The sequence below is a fragment of the Pangasianodon hypophthalmus genome, chromosome 17 (assembly GCF_027358585.1).
Source record: "Pangasianodon hypophthalmus isolate fPanHyp1 chromosome 17, fPanHyp1.pri, whole genome shotgun sequence".
Classification (NCBI taxonomy): Eukaryota; Metazoa; Chordata; class Actinopteri; order Siluriformes; family Pangasiidae; genus Pangasianodon; species Pangasianodon hypophthalmus.
Genome location: NC_069726.1, coordinates 19,772,111 through 19,786,783, shown reverse-complemented (window position 1 = coordinate 19,786,783; position 14,673 = coordinate 19,772,111). Strand labels below are relative to the sequence as shown.

Below are 14,673 nucleotides of genomic sequence, written 5' to 3'. Positions count from 1 at the left end.
GGGTTGGTGTGGTGTCTGTAGATGTGGCATTTGTGGTGTTGGTGAATGGGATTGCAATGATTGTGGTTTGGAGAGCTGTGGCTGTGACCTCTGTGTTTGTATCAGTTGTGCTTTTCGTGGCTGTAGTTGGGGAAGCAGTGGGTATGGTATTTGCGGCTGTGGTCTGTCTGGTTTCAGAGGCTGTGGTTGCAATTGCCGGGGTTGTGGCATCAGTGATTACAGGAGATGTGATTGTTGGAACTGTTGGAAAAGTTGTATGTGTGGTATCTGTGTTTGTTGCATCTGTGGCTGTAGTGGTTGTGATTATGGTGGCTTTGTTTGTTTTGGCTGTGGTTGCAGTAGTGGTCTCTATGGTTGGTGTGGTGTCTGTAGTTGAAATGTCTGTGGTATTGGCTACTGGGTTTGCGATGGTTGTGGTTTGGAGAACTGTGGTTGTGACCTCTGTGTTTGTATCAGTCGTGCTTGTTGTGGCTGTTTTTGGGGCAGCAGTGTGTATAGTGTTTGTAGCTGTGGTGTCTGTGGTTGCAGAGGCTGCTGTTGCAATTGCTGTGGCTTGAAGACTTGTGTTTGTGGTGTCTTTGGTTATAGCACTTATGATTATAGAGGCTGTAGTTGGGGCAGCTGTGAGTGTGGTTGTGTTTGCAGTGACTGTGTTTGCAGGCATTGTGTTTGTAGTTACGACTGGTGTGGTTCTGATGGGTGGGGTTGTGGCATCTGTGGTTGTATCAGTTGTGCTTGTTGTTGCTGTAGTTGGGGCAGCAGTGGGTATAGTGCCTGTTGATGTAGCAGTTATGATTGTAGTGTCTGTGGTTGTAGCAGCTATGACTGTGGTGGCTTTGTTTGTATTGGTTATGGTTGCAATATGGTTGCTATCTATATTTGTGGTGGTGATGGTTTGTGCGGTGTCTGAAGTTGCAGGGTCTGTGGTGTTGGTGTCTGGGATTGTGATGGCTGTGATTTGGAGATCTGTTGTTTTGACATCTGTGGTTGTATCATTTGTGATTGTTGAGGCCATAGTTGGCATAGCTGGGGGTGTAGTGTCTGTGGTTGTAGCAGTTATCATTGTGGTGTCTGTGGTAGAGGTTGTGATGTATTCAGCTGTGGTGTCTGTGGCTATATCAGCAGTGTTTGTAGCTGTGGTGTCTGTGACTGCAGCAGCTGTGGCTACAATCGACATGGTTTGAAGACTTGTGGTTACTGTGGTTCTAGAGACTGTTGTTTGGCTGAGAATGGTTTTTGGGTCTAAGATTGTTGCAGGTGTTATTGTTGCAATTGTGGTGCCTGTGGTTGTGCTGGCTGTCATCGTGGTTGCACTTGTGGTGTCTGTGGTTGTAGAAGTTGTGATTGGGGTAGGTGTGGAAGTGGTGGCTGTAGGTGAGACAGCTTGTGTGATTGTGATGGCTGTGCCAGCTGTGGTTATGGCATCTGTGGTTGTGGATGGCGCTGTAGTGACTTAAGAAAACAAAAGTATTGTAAGACTCAAATATAGTATATCAAATCTCAGTAAGACCTCTTACAAAGCTGCCCACAGGTAAGATCCTCTGCTCATAAACTAGACGTAATTTAGTTTTTAAATGAAAAATGAAATTTTTAAGGAAATTGCTCTGCTATACACTGAAGACATTTGGGTTTGAGATCGAAAGGTGCATATGAGATGATAGATCAGAATTTCAGCTTTCATTTTATGATATTTACATCTAGATGTGTTAAACAACTAAGAACATGGGTTCTTTGGTGGCAGACCACCTAATTTTTAGGTGAGCAAAAGTATTGGAACAGATAGCCTTAAAATAAATAACACTTAATATTTTATTGCATATCCCTTTCCTGCAATAACTGCTCCAAGCCAGCAACCAACTGACCAAACTGTTGCATTATTCTTTTGGAATGCTTTTTCAGCCTTGTCCTACATCTTCTTTCAGTTGTTGTTTGTTATGGGGGTTTCTCCCTACAGTCTCCACTTTAGGAGGTGAAATGCATGCTCAATTGGGTTAAGGTCTGGTGGTTGACTTGACCAGTTTATAACCTTCCACTTTTTTCCTCTATTATGAAGTTATTTGTTGTGTTGAGAATGTGTTTTGGGTCATTGTCTTGCTTCACGATGAAGTTCCTCCAATTAGATTACATGCATTTCTCTGTAAATTGGCAGACACAATGTTTCTGTACACGTCTGAATTCCTTCTGCTGCTACCATCATGAGTTACATCATCAATAAAGATTAGTGAGCCCATTCCAGAAGCAGTCATGCAAGTCCAAGCCATGACACTACCTCCACCATGCTTGACTGATGAGCTTGTATGTTTTGGATCATGAGCAGATCCTTCCTTTCCCCACACTTTGACTTTTCCATCACTTTGGTAGAGGTTATTCTTTGTTCCAGAATGTTTGTGGTGTATCTCTGTATTTCTTTGTAAATTCTTATCTTGCCTGATTCTTACTGCTGATGAGTGGTCTTCTTTAAATGGTGGATTGTGATACCTTCACCCCTGCCCTGTGGAGGTTGTTGGTGATGTCACTGACTGGTGCTTTTCATTTTTTTCTTCACAGCTCTCAAAATGTTTCTGTTATCAACTGCTGTTGTTTGCCTTGGCTGAATTGTTCAATGTCTGGTTGTTAGTACACCCGTGGTTTCTTTCTTTTTCAGGACATTCCAAATTGTTGTATTGGCTATACTCAATGCTTGTGCAATGCCTCTGATTTTACTGATTTTCCAATTTTCCTCTCTTTTCTCAGCTTCAAAATAGCTTGCTTTTCTCCCATAGACAGCTCTCTGGTCTTCATGTTTATCCATTTTAACAACAATGCAGTCTTCGCCGGTAAAACTCAGGTCTCAAACCAAGAGTAGACTTTCAGAGCTATTAATTCTTTTCAGAGCTAATTAATTCTTTAAACAATCAATCTAACAGAGCACACCTGGGCATCAAGAAACACCTGAAAAATGGATGGGGTCAAACAAAAGGTGCCATGTTCCAAGTTGTTGTTCTGATCTATCATCTCATATTCATCTTATATTCCTCTAATACACACACACACACACACACACAAAGCACAATCACGTGGCAGCAGGGCAATGCAAAAAAACATTTAAGAAAGAACACAAGCAACAAGTTAATCTTGGGGATTTACCTTTTGTGGTTGTTGAAGATGGACATGCTGAGGTATCTATTAAGTGAGAACAAATTTAACTTGGGTAATATTGAGCGTTATATATTACTTATACATATTATTATTCATTAACAGTGTCAGCACTCTTTTTGTATTAAACGGGTCAAATTATTTTGGTAGGTAACTTCACTTAGGGTGATAAAGTTGCATAATTTCATTAGTTGAATTGCCAATGAATTTAATTACTGTTGAGTTAAACTGATTATTATTAAAGACACACATATGATCTGAATTATTGAATTTGAATATTTTGTCCATTCTGAAGATATTAAGCACAGAATAATAGCAGGTTAATCAAACTACTAAGACCAGAATCTAATATTTAAATTGAACAAATTAAAGGTACAGTATGTTCTGTACTCTTTGATAAACAAAAAGGTAGGACTTGCCAATACTGTTACATGTTTTTCAGCTGATATCAAAGGAAATATTTTTTCATTGGAAATTTGCCAAATTCTAGCATCCTTCAAATGTGCACATGTTTATATGCTTTATTTTTGTAATACATACATGTCAGCTCATTGATTAGTTGGCAGAACTGTCCATCATTTGGAATAGCGTTGATGCAACCACACAAGCCATTGGTGACATTATCACAAGACCCATATACTGTGCACTTTTCACATGGCCAGAAAAACTGATCTGCACACCTGCACTGATATTCAGTACCATTCAAACTGCACACTGTGGAAAACCAGAAATTAAATCAGTTAGAGCCAAATCCTGTTTCCATCATTTTAAATCTAATTTGAGATCATTATCAACAATAAAATCAAATACGTCTTTTCTAGATCCTAGTACTCCAAGTATGTGTCAATAATCAGATGGGTGTTTCAAATATATTCATGTACATTTTTTCAGTAAAGTTCTGCTCAAACATACTAAAAGGTCCCTTTTTCACAGTCTAATTCTTACCTGTTGTAATGTCCACCTTTGTAACTTCTGTTATGTTATCAAGCAAAATTGGGAAACTGAACCCTTCTAGAAGATTCATCATGTCACCTATCGCTGCTGTGCTTGTGGTATTAATTTCAATTTCAACAATAAACTCAAAAAATTGCAGGTCTATGAAAAAGACAATACTCAGGTGAATACAAGAAAATACAAGACATATCTTATACATACATATCTTATTCATATACTCCAAAACATTTTTCCTACCACTTTTTGGCACACACATCTGGCCACCACTGGAAAGGACACCAATACAGTTGCATGCTCCTTCCTTCATGGTATTACATTCATCATATATGCAGTTATTATCTGGCCAAGCATACTGATCCTCACATGTGCAGTAATATAAACTATCAACTGGCATGCACACTGGGGAAGATAAAAATAACTAAAATAACTAAAATAAATCATGGATTGGTTATGACTAAACATTATAAGGGCCATAGTCAATGACTCATATTCAGAGATAAGTTACACAACTGCTTAAATATATATATTTTTGGATGTGCCATTTAGATTAGACAGGCATGTGCCTTTAAGCCCGAAAAAAATTAGGGATAGAAAATGGAGATTGAAGAAGCAGGTCACTTTTTTTGTTTTCTTTTTTTTTTATTTTGATGTTAAATCCTCACTTTATATGTGTTACTTAACTCTGAATATGGCCCACTGTGAATAGTAGGCTTGCATTGAATGAACACTTGACGCAACACATCAAATTCACAGTGCAGAGTTATCAGAACAAACAAAAATGTATGCTGGACTTTTGGCATTGAAATAATTGCCTAGCCTAATACTGGTGGATTGAACACATCTGATCATGATGTCAAACACTAGCCTGCTGATAGCCAGAAACCTTCTGGAAAAGCATTCAGGAGACCAGAATCCAGTCACCTCTACCCTATCACATGACAGCTACCAACTAGGGAGGTTGAAGGATAACAAGTGCTTCCTCCGAGACAAGCACATTTTTTGGAACTGGTCCTCATCACAAGGTAGTGTAACACCCTCAGAGGAAAGTGCTGTCTTCCTCTTCTGCATACATGAGCTCATAGATGCCCACTATTGGCTAGTGTCACTGTGATTGAGAGGCGAGCAAGAGTAAACTCTCCCACCCAGAGAGCATGGCCAATATTGCTCTATTGGCTCCTGGCCACGGATGGATGTGGCATCATCGGGGATCAAACTCACAATCTCCTAATGATGGGGCAAACACTTCTGTTGCACCACTTTGGGAGCCTAGAGATGGGAATCCATTCATAAGTCATGGTGAGAAGAAATTCGTAAGTGATATTTGGTCTTTCCATAGCCAATAACAACTGATGCAATTCCCATAGTTATTAAAAACATGATTAAAAAATTCTAAATATCAAAGTACGATCTTAATAATAGATAGAGTTTACCTGTTGTAATGTTGAAACTATTGATTGTTGTTGTGTTGTCTAGTTGTAATGGAAAATTGATGGACTTCAGTGATGATTTGATTTGTTCAATCAATATCAGTTGTGATACATTCACCTCTACCACTATGATGTATTCTACTGTATCTGTGTTGGCTGGAAATAATAAACAAAATCAGCTATTTAGGTGACAAGTACAAAAATATAGACTAAAGTACTAACGTGCCCTCCAAAATAAATGTCAGTCTTCATGCAAATGATGATGATTGTTTATTTATTTATTTATTTTTACATCATAGAGGTACATTATATAGTTTTATTTACTTTTTTTAAAAATTTTTTTAAGTTTTTTAAGTAGTGTAATTTTTCTAAACAAAATTATCAACAGCCTTAAAATTAATACTTCATGACACCTGCCCTGGAGAGACTAATAGCACTGAGTCTAACAAAATTGGAGATCTTGGTCCATTACTTCATGCAGAACATATTAGGCTCCTTTAAATGCTTAGGTCTGTGCATGTGGGTGTCCTCTTCATTTCAGACCACAGATTTTCAGTAGGATTCAAATATCAAATATCTATCTAAATAACTATGTCCAAGTCTGAACCTCCTGGTAGAGGCAGCCAGGAACTGCAATAAAATATGCTGGTACTTTGCAGAGCCCCTGAACCACCAGCTACAATACAGCCCCTGCTTGTTGCCACACATGGAGATGATGTCAACCAAAAAGTTTGATTTTTGTCTCATTTGTCTCAGTTTAATGATGCTTGGTGAAGTACAGACACTGCATTTTGTGGGATGCTCTCAGGAAAGGATTCTTTCTTGCAACACATCCAAATAGGAAAGAAAATGAGCCATAATTGTGCTCAAGGGTATTTTAAGGTGCTTAATGCAAATATATTTTTATCTGATTTGTGCAGATCAAGACCTATCTGTTTGTTTTCTGTTGAAAGTACTTTGGTTTTTCCCCATGGTAACAGTTGACAAAGGGGTTTTTCATGTCTGCAGGCTCATATTTACTCCTCAGGGAAACAGTACCTGGTTAAAGGCAACAACAGAGTTCATGGGACTGATGAAAATATAAAATTCTTTTATAAATAATAAATCTTTTCAGGATTTGTTTGCATTTATATAAAATATTCCCTAGGGGTGTCAATAATTTTGGAGGTCACTGTATATAAATACTTAAATTGAAATTTTGTAATATGCTTTTAAAATAGACAGAATTCTTATTTACCATCTCGTTTTTCTCTTAGGTGATTGAGCTGTCCATCTGTATAGCTAAACTGGAATTAAAAAAAGCAAATTTATTAGAGTATTGTACCCATGTATAGACGTGTGCAGAATATTTTGTTATTCTAGTCCCAGTACAAATTAAATTATTTCCACTTTTAAGCTTACAATGTAAGTGTGGACACTAATTAGCTTTTTTGGCTGTTTTTGCAGAAGTTAAAGTAAAGTAAAGCAAAATTTACCTCTAGAACCATGTCTGAAATTTCAGGAAGTCCCTGTGAGTTTACCACACACATTAGAATGAGGAAAATGGCCACAAACCTCATGAAGTATTCTGATGCTTTCACTGTACAATAAAGGTAAGAAATAAAAATGATTTACAAGCATGATAACCGAATGTTATTAACAAAGGAAAAAAGGAACAAAGGAAATTCATTTCAGTTTACATTGACACACAGAGAAAAAGGGTGAGTATGCAAATTAGTGTACCAACAAATGAAACAATAATATAACATTTATTTGTAATTTTGGCCTGTCATAGCACTCCATATTAGCATTATCATATCTACTTTTCTCCTTTGATTGATGAAGATATATCTTTACTGCTCAAGTAAAAATTCGCTGTTTGTCAATACTTGAATTCAGTCACTGAGTCTCAATGCACATGGTGGACTATTTTGACAAAGAAAATACTGCAATTATGCATAAATTATGTGTTATGTGGCAGGATGATCATAATTTTTTAAAATTAAATATGACAATTAAAAGAAATTAGATATTGGCACCAGATATGAGTTAAATCTGGCTAGTGGTAAAAAGTAGGTTTGACATGTCACATAGTGTATGTTATAAGCTAGTTCAAAAACATCGAATAACTTCACACCCAGGCTTTAAGCACAAACTTAATCCAATTACATGGTGCAAACCAAGAGCCAATCAGGAGAAAGAGAGAGATTGCAAAAAATAGGGTTGTAAGGGAGTCCAAAATAAAATAATGAACCAAAGAGAGACTAAAGGTATGTTTCAAGACCGGAATCCTGTGGGACTCAACAAAAAATGTGGGAGTGGGTGGTAAGATATAAAGCTTGTGGGACAAAGAAAGTCCACCTTCATTTACGTGAGTGAGTATTGGATGTGGGGGGTTTCTGAGATGGTGCTGTGCCACATTTTTACAGTGTTCATTCATTCATCTTCAGTAAATGCTTTATTCTGGTCAAGGTCACTCTGGTTTTAATTACTAATTTGTTTATCTTTGGAGAAATAGAACCAAGTCATTTATTAGAACATATTGTGGATAGGTACTAAGAAAAATAACTGCAAGAGCAGGTGCTATTGGTCAAGAGTGTCTGCAGGAGTGGACAAGATTGGTCAGAATTCCTTCGGGAGTGAGCAGGAGTGGGATTAAAAACGTTGGTGGGATTAACAGAAACTACAAATTACTTCTGTAAGTCACTCTGTATAACAACACCTGCTTACCTTTGTTCTTGCTAAAAAGGTAAGACTTTTATACATTCTCTAATTTGCTGGGAAGTTAGTCAATGATATTCAGCTGGCTTATCCATGTTGTGGAATTTGTCTCGTTACCCAGTTGTTCCATTGTTTTAGCTAGAGAACATACGATGGCCAGCTAGTGGCTAACTGGGTATATTGGATGTTTTCTTGTACTTCAAACTGTCAATCAAGATTACTATTGATGTGTAATTTTAAGATTATACGATATGTCCCTTTTTATCCAAAGATCATTTTAAGGCAGTGAGCTAATATCGGGTAGCTAATGAGTAGCTAGTAGCTAATGAGTAACTTTTGTGTTTTCTTCTGTAGTTTATGTTAAACATGGTTATATTAGATGAAAATGAGTCAATCCTGGGTCACATTAGCCCAGAACCTCCCCATCAGCAAAAGTCCCTCTCCCCTGAGTTCTGAACAGACACTTCCTGATTACTTCCTGTTCCCCAGAGTATGTAAGGACTACACAGGTATAATGTCATTGCGAACTTTTTCCATGCCTTAGTGTCTGAGTTTTGTTTGGAGTCTTGTATATTGTTAGTGATGCTCTCATGTTTTGACACTTATCTTGATTCTTGACTACTCTTTGGATTCTTCCATTTGTTTTGAGCTTTGTTAATATTTTGCTTTGGGCTGTGGTATTGGCAATAAACCCTTTGCACATGGATCCTCAACAGTCTCACAAGTCCTGTATGTTACATCATGGCTTCTTCTTGTCTTATTGTGTGCTTTTTTATCTACAGATCTACATATTTTATCATCTGCGAAATTGTAACCAGTCTGTAGGTGTAACTGGACAAAGACCAGACAAATTGTTTGTCTGATAACAAATTAAGAAATGCATGTAGGGAGATTTAAATCAAATACAGAAGCTCCATACAAGATGTAATAATAATAATACTAGAGCCAAGGTTTAATGGTATTTTATTTAAATTGCCAACAGCATATTTGTTTGAGAAATAAGGAGGAATGGAATACATATTTGAATTAAGATGCCTATTCCTCAAAAAATTCCTTAAGGAAAAAATTAAAAGAACAGGTTTACCGCTGAGTGTTAAAAAAGACTGATACTGGAGACTTTTTTTTTTTAAAAAAATGTTAAACTTACCTCACAGAAATTTTTCAATAAACTTTTCACCATTTCAGTGATTATATACAATCTGTTTATATGAAACATCCACCATGCAAGTCCCTGTATAAGTTGTTACTATGGAAACGGTAACGTATTAGAATGAGTGCTTTAATATAAACCTGTGCAGCTGGAATGACTGTCAGAGATGCTGTTACAGAAAATTAATCAACGTGAATCAATGTGAATATTTACTATTGCTGTAGGTTAAAACAAATGTCTTACCTGCATTGGCCATGATGTTCATACAGATTTTAAACTGCAGCTGGTCAACCACTTGGTCAAGCTAGACAACCTACCAGAGTTAGGAACATTATAAAAGTCAGGCAGTAAATCAAGTTCCATTTTCCTCACAGCTTTCACTGTACTTTATCCTTTTATAAAAATCCAGAATGGTGTGGGTTTTATTTAACACTACTGAAGAAGTAGTCCCAGCTGTTAATAGTGACTCGACCTTAACGACAGTGATTTACATTATGGCTCATTAGAATAAAAGAAAATTCCATTTCTTTAGGTTTAGTACTACATGAAACATAAATATAAAAATAATTTCATTTGAGATGCTGTATGATGTGGAATCAGTAAGAAAATAAACACGTCTATTCAGCTGAATGTGAAAGACTATGTGTGTACAAGTTTGTGTTGCGTATGTAAGCTTGTACAGTATTTCACATATCTCTTTCCATCAGGAAATACAGCTAGTATGGTACGTTAAAATATGAGCAAATAACATCAATTAACAAAATAAAGACCCCACAAAGATTTTTTTTCTTCTCAGATCGGCAAACACCGATACCCCTTGGAAATAACTAGGCTTAAAGGGGTACTTAATAGGGTACTTACAAGCTACTTTATAGTGTTTCAGGTATTTGGTATTTTGTCTTGATTACTTTTCACTTGGTGTTTGGTTTCGCTGTTTTTTTTGCTTTCTTTCTTCCTGTATTTGTGCCATCTCCATTCTGCTCTCTCTCATTTCACTCCCTACCTCCTTCGCTCTGTGTTTGTACTGTCACAAGCAGACAAAGTTTTTGAGATACACACACACACACACACACACACACACACACACACACACACACACACACACACACACACCGATTAGCCATAACATTAAAACCACCTGATGCTTGATCAGATTGAGATCTGGGGAATCTGGAGGCCAAGTCAACACCTTGAACTCTTTGTCATGTTACAAAAACAATTCCTGAACAATTTTTGTTTTTTGGGGCAGGACGCATTATCCTGCTGAAAGAGGCCACTGACATTAGGAAATACTGTTGCCATGAAGGGCTAGACTTGGTCTGGAACAATGTTTAGGTAGGTGGTCAAAGTAAAATCCACATGAATGCCAGGACCCAAAGTTTCCCAGCAGAACATTGCCCAGAGCATCAACACTGCCTCTGCCAGCTTGCCTTCTTCCCATAATGCATCCTGGTTCCATCTCTTCCCCAGGTAAGCGGCACACACCCGGCCATCCATATGATGTAAAAGAAAACATGATTTATCAGACCAGGCCACCTGCTTCCATTGCTCCATTGTCCAGTTTTGATGCTGACGTGCCCACTGTAGGCGCTGTCGGCGGTGGAAAGGGGATGGCACTCTGAACGGTTCTGCGGCTACACAGCCCCATACACACCAAGCTGCAATTTGTGCTACAGCAGCTCTTCTGTGGGATCAGACAAGACGGGCTAGCCTTCGCTCTCCACATGCATCAGTGAGCCTTGGGCGCCCGTGACCTTGTTGCTGGTTCACCGGTTGTCCTTCCTTGGACCACTTTTGGTAGGTACTAATGACCCAGATGTCTAGCCATCACAATTTGATCGTTGTCAAAGTCATTCAGATCCTTACGCTTTCCCATTTTTCCTGCTTCCAACACATCAACTTCGAGAACTGACTGTTCACTTGCTGCCTAATATATCCCACCCCTTGACAGGTGCCATTGTAATGAGGTAATCAAAGTTATTCACTTCACCTGTCATTAGTTTTAATGTTATGGCTGATTGGTATATATAAGCAGTATATATGGTATATATAAGCAAATAAAAGCAGGTTTTAAATAAAAGTAACACTAATAACAGCGTCAAAATATAAAACTGATATTTGTCATGTGATCATTTTATTATTTATAGTAACCCTTTGTAGATGTGTCAAATTCGCATGTCATTATTAATTGCAAATTTATCTGTGTATTTCTCTACATCAACAACTGCTTAGACAATTTAACATTTTTAGGCCACTATAAAATTTCTTTAATTTAAAATTCAGGAGAAATTACTAATTTATTTCATTCATACAGTTCAAGAGAAGCAAGTAGTATAGGCTACTATAATAGCTCTAACTGAAGAATAAGAAGACACAGCAGATACTCAAAAAAAACTTCATTCTAATGATAATTTAAAAAAAAAATGATGTCTGTATTAAATCTCTGGCTTTTTGTCATAGCAATTAGAAAGTCTTACCTCCAAACACCTGGCGTAATCTTTAACAGGTTTGTTGAAAGCCTGTTAGCTTTTGTGTTGTCCTGACTGCTGACTCACAGAGAAGCCTAATAATCAATGAGTAATGATACACACTGTTACACACTTGCAGAACCAGTTCGTTTTTTTTTTCTGTTTCCTCGTTCTATTGTGTGAGGCACAAAATAGTGGTTCTCATACTCACCTAGCCAAAATTCCAGCTTTTTAATTGTGTCTGTCTTTATCCAAATGTGACACAATAAAAATCATATTTATGCATAAACCTAATGAAGACACACCTATACACGTATTGGGGAATAGTTCAATAGTTCAGAAATAAGTGAAAAGTTACTCTTTTACAATTTATAATATGTTATAAAATGTCTGAAATGATATGTGTTTTTAAATGCTCATTTTAAATTATTTTAATTTAATTAAAAATAAAACTACAATTACACTATGGTTAGAAAATCTGTAAGATACACAGATGAAATAGTGAGCACGTTTCAAATTCATCCTGCATGTAGCTCAACCTGTTCTTTTGTTGATGGTTATACTTACCAGAATCCAGGCAGAGAAAGCACAATTACTTCAAGTTAAAAAGGGAGGCATACCCCCCAGGGAGAAAGCACTGAATGCAGATCTTTGTTACATAACCCTTGCTCAGATTACTGAGCTTAGCCATAGTGCTCCAGTCTGATTTTACTGCACTTACTTATACTTCTATAATACATAAATAAATCAGCTCATGGGGGAAAAAAATTAAAAAGAGATCTCCTTATTGTCTCGTAGATAGAAATGTGATAAAACTGTCTCTTTGAATTTTTCTCCTGAGATAAAACACCTCAGCAATCTCACATACATACGTCTCCTTTTGAGTGTCTGTAGAGATCTTAACACAATAACACAGTTCTCAGATCTGACAAGTTAATAATGCATTGAGTTCATTCAAAAATGCTATCAAGTTTACCATAACCATACTAATGTATATTTAGAGATATGTTCAGTTTACTTTTGATACACTACCATGTCTAAGTAGCATTGAAGAGAGGTACACTAGTGTATTTTTGATATGTGAGTACTTAGAGAAGATTTTTGAGAATAAGTGTTTGTTCGTTTGTTTGTTTACTAGGATTTGTAAGTAAATCTGAAGAGAAGTACAATAGACGCCAGGGGAAAAAATCAACAATTATTGTAGTTGTGGATGTAGTACTAGGACTATAAAAGTATTTGAGTATCAAAATAACTTATTTATTGTTACAGTATTATTTGTTTTTTAATGTTTTAATGGAAGCAGGCACTAATCCAGTAATAATTATACTAATATGTTACAAGATGTCTTTATTAAACATTTAAAATTGTATTTGGAGAAGATATTTCAATTCAGTTCTACTCAAATCTAATTTCAACATGATTTTACTGTGCAGCTTTTCTTTCAAAACTAGAAAAATAACTCGACCCAGTAAACTAACCAGTGAACAATACACAGAATTGTTTCTTTTTAATATATCAACTAACAATTCCAATTTACCCTGTGTGTACCTTGTGTGTAGATCAGCAGATTGTGGATTCAAGTCTTGCTGATGCCAAGTATGACCCTTCTATCTGTTTTGACTCCTTTAATCTCAGAAAAATCTCATGTCTCTTTTTTTGTGTCATTTTATTTCTCCTAAGGAATTTTAGGAAAATGTATGCGACAAAGTTGATACCAAAAAGAAACACAAGTGATTTATCTGAATTAAACCTGAAATTGAAAATTGAAACAATCAGAAAAGTTTAATAGCAAGCTTGTTAACATTTTTACATACATAGAAAAAAATAATGGGTTGTGTTTAACTTAGTCACTTGAATATTTATTTATGTTTTTATTGGATTAATTAATTAATTTAATATTTCTAATATTTTAATTATTTAATTGGGTATTTCACTGGGCACATACTTGGTAGGACTGATGATGTCTCAAATAATTTATTTTTTCTAAAATAATGCCACCAGGACTCCATGAACAGCATATCGGTAGTGCATATATTACTAAATGTCCTGCTTAAAAAATATTAGAAACCATTTAAGACCATCAAGTCATTCCTAATGGCTTTTAATGTGTTTCTGGTGGTCCTCTGATAGTTTAATGGTTCTTGGTGGCTTGTCTGGTGGTGATAATCTACCCATGACAGAAGGCCCTGTTGGACTCTAGTACTATTTAATAGTAACTAGAAAATCATTAATGGATACAGTTGCAAAATATTGCTTTTATTGAAAGCCGCAGAGCAGACAAATCCAAAACATGAGACAAAGGCAGAATCAAAAAATGAGCAAAACGGTCAGGCAATCAGCAAACAAGGAAAAAAACAAAACAAAACCGGAGAACACTTAAAATAAAGGCACACTGAATGATACTTCACATTGCATGGTGGTGTGGAGTCTGTATTGTGTGTGTATGGGTGTGTGTGATTGGAAAAAAGGTGTGGATGAATGGAAGTCAGGTAAGGCTAAGTCTGGAGAGTGCAGTCCTGAGCAGCAATGTTTGGAGGCCACGGTGTAACATGGGACTTGGAGTTGGTTGATGATTCTGATGCTGATGTGATACAGATTTCCATTACAGTTCATTATGTGATGGAAAACCATTTCATATTTTCTTAACAGATTGTCATTTTGTTTTTTAGAAGGGTGGTCAAAGGAAATCAGGAGGTGGGGACATAAAGCATCTTTTAATGAACAGCAGTTAGACATTAACTAGCAGTGATTTAAAGTTAATTATCTCAGATGATGTTGCCACATACCACAGCTGTGGAATGTTGGTGTTTCTGTTGCATCCCTGCATGTAGGAGGTTTA

At 36.7% G+C, this 14,673-nt stretch overlaps 1 protein-coding gene across 3 annotated transcripts; it reads right to left on the bottom strand.

Moving 5' to 3' along the window:
• Nucleotides 1-3,594: 3,594 nt before the first annotated feature.
• On the bottom strand, nucleotides 3,595-11,917 carry LOC128320931 (adhesion G protein-coupled receptor F5-like). Of its 3 annotated transcripts, XM_053241384.1 has the most exons (8): nucleotides 10,228-10,385; nucleotides 9,610-9,679; nucleotides 6,992-7,095; nucleotides 6,754-6,802; nucleotides 5,520-5,672; nucleotides 4,327-4,488; nucleotides 4,081-4,230; nucleotides 3,595-3,849 (listed from the first exon to the last, which is right to left on the bottom strand). In XM_053241384.1, exons 2-8 carry the CDS (start codon nucleotides 9,629-9,631, stop codon nucleotides 3,632-3,634), a joined length of 858 nt encoding a protein of 285 aa, XP_053097359.1. In that variant the 5' UTR covers nucleotides 9,632-9,679; nucleotides 10,228-10,385; the 3' UTR covers nucleotides 3,595-3,631. The 3 variants fall into 3 exon arrangements, with proteins under 3 accessions (XP_053097359.1, XP_053097358.1, XP_053097357.1); XM_053241383.1 differs by lacking the exon at nucleotides 10,228-10,385 and adding an exon at nucleotides 11,844-11,917 and having other exon boundaries at nucleotides 4,081-4,488; XM_053241382.1 differs by having other exon boundaries at nucleotides 4,081-4,488.
• Between the last annotated feature and the right edge of the window lie 2,756 nt (nucleotides 11,918-14,673).

Coding starts and splice junctions, on each gene's coding strand:
- LOC128320931 (XM_053241383.1), bottom strand. CDS start 9,631: ATGAACATCATGGCCAATGCAG. Junction 6,803..6,991: donor TTTCAGACATGGTTCTAGAG/GTAAATTTTGCT, acceptor TTTTAATTCCAG/TTTAGCTATACAGATGGACA. Junction 5,673..6,753: donor CCTAAGAGAAAAACGAGATG/GTAAATAAGAAT, acceptor TATTATTTCCAG/CCAACACAGATACAGTAGAA.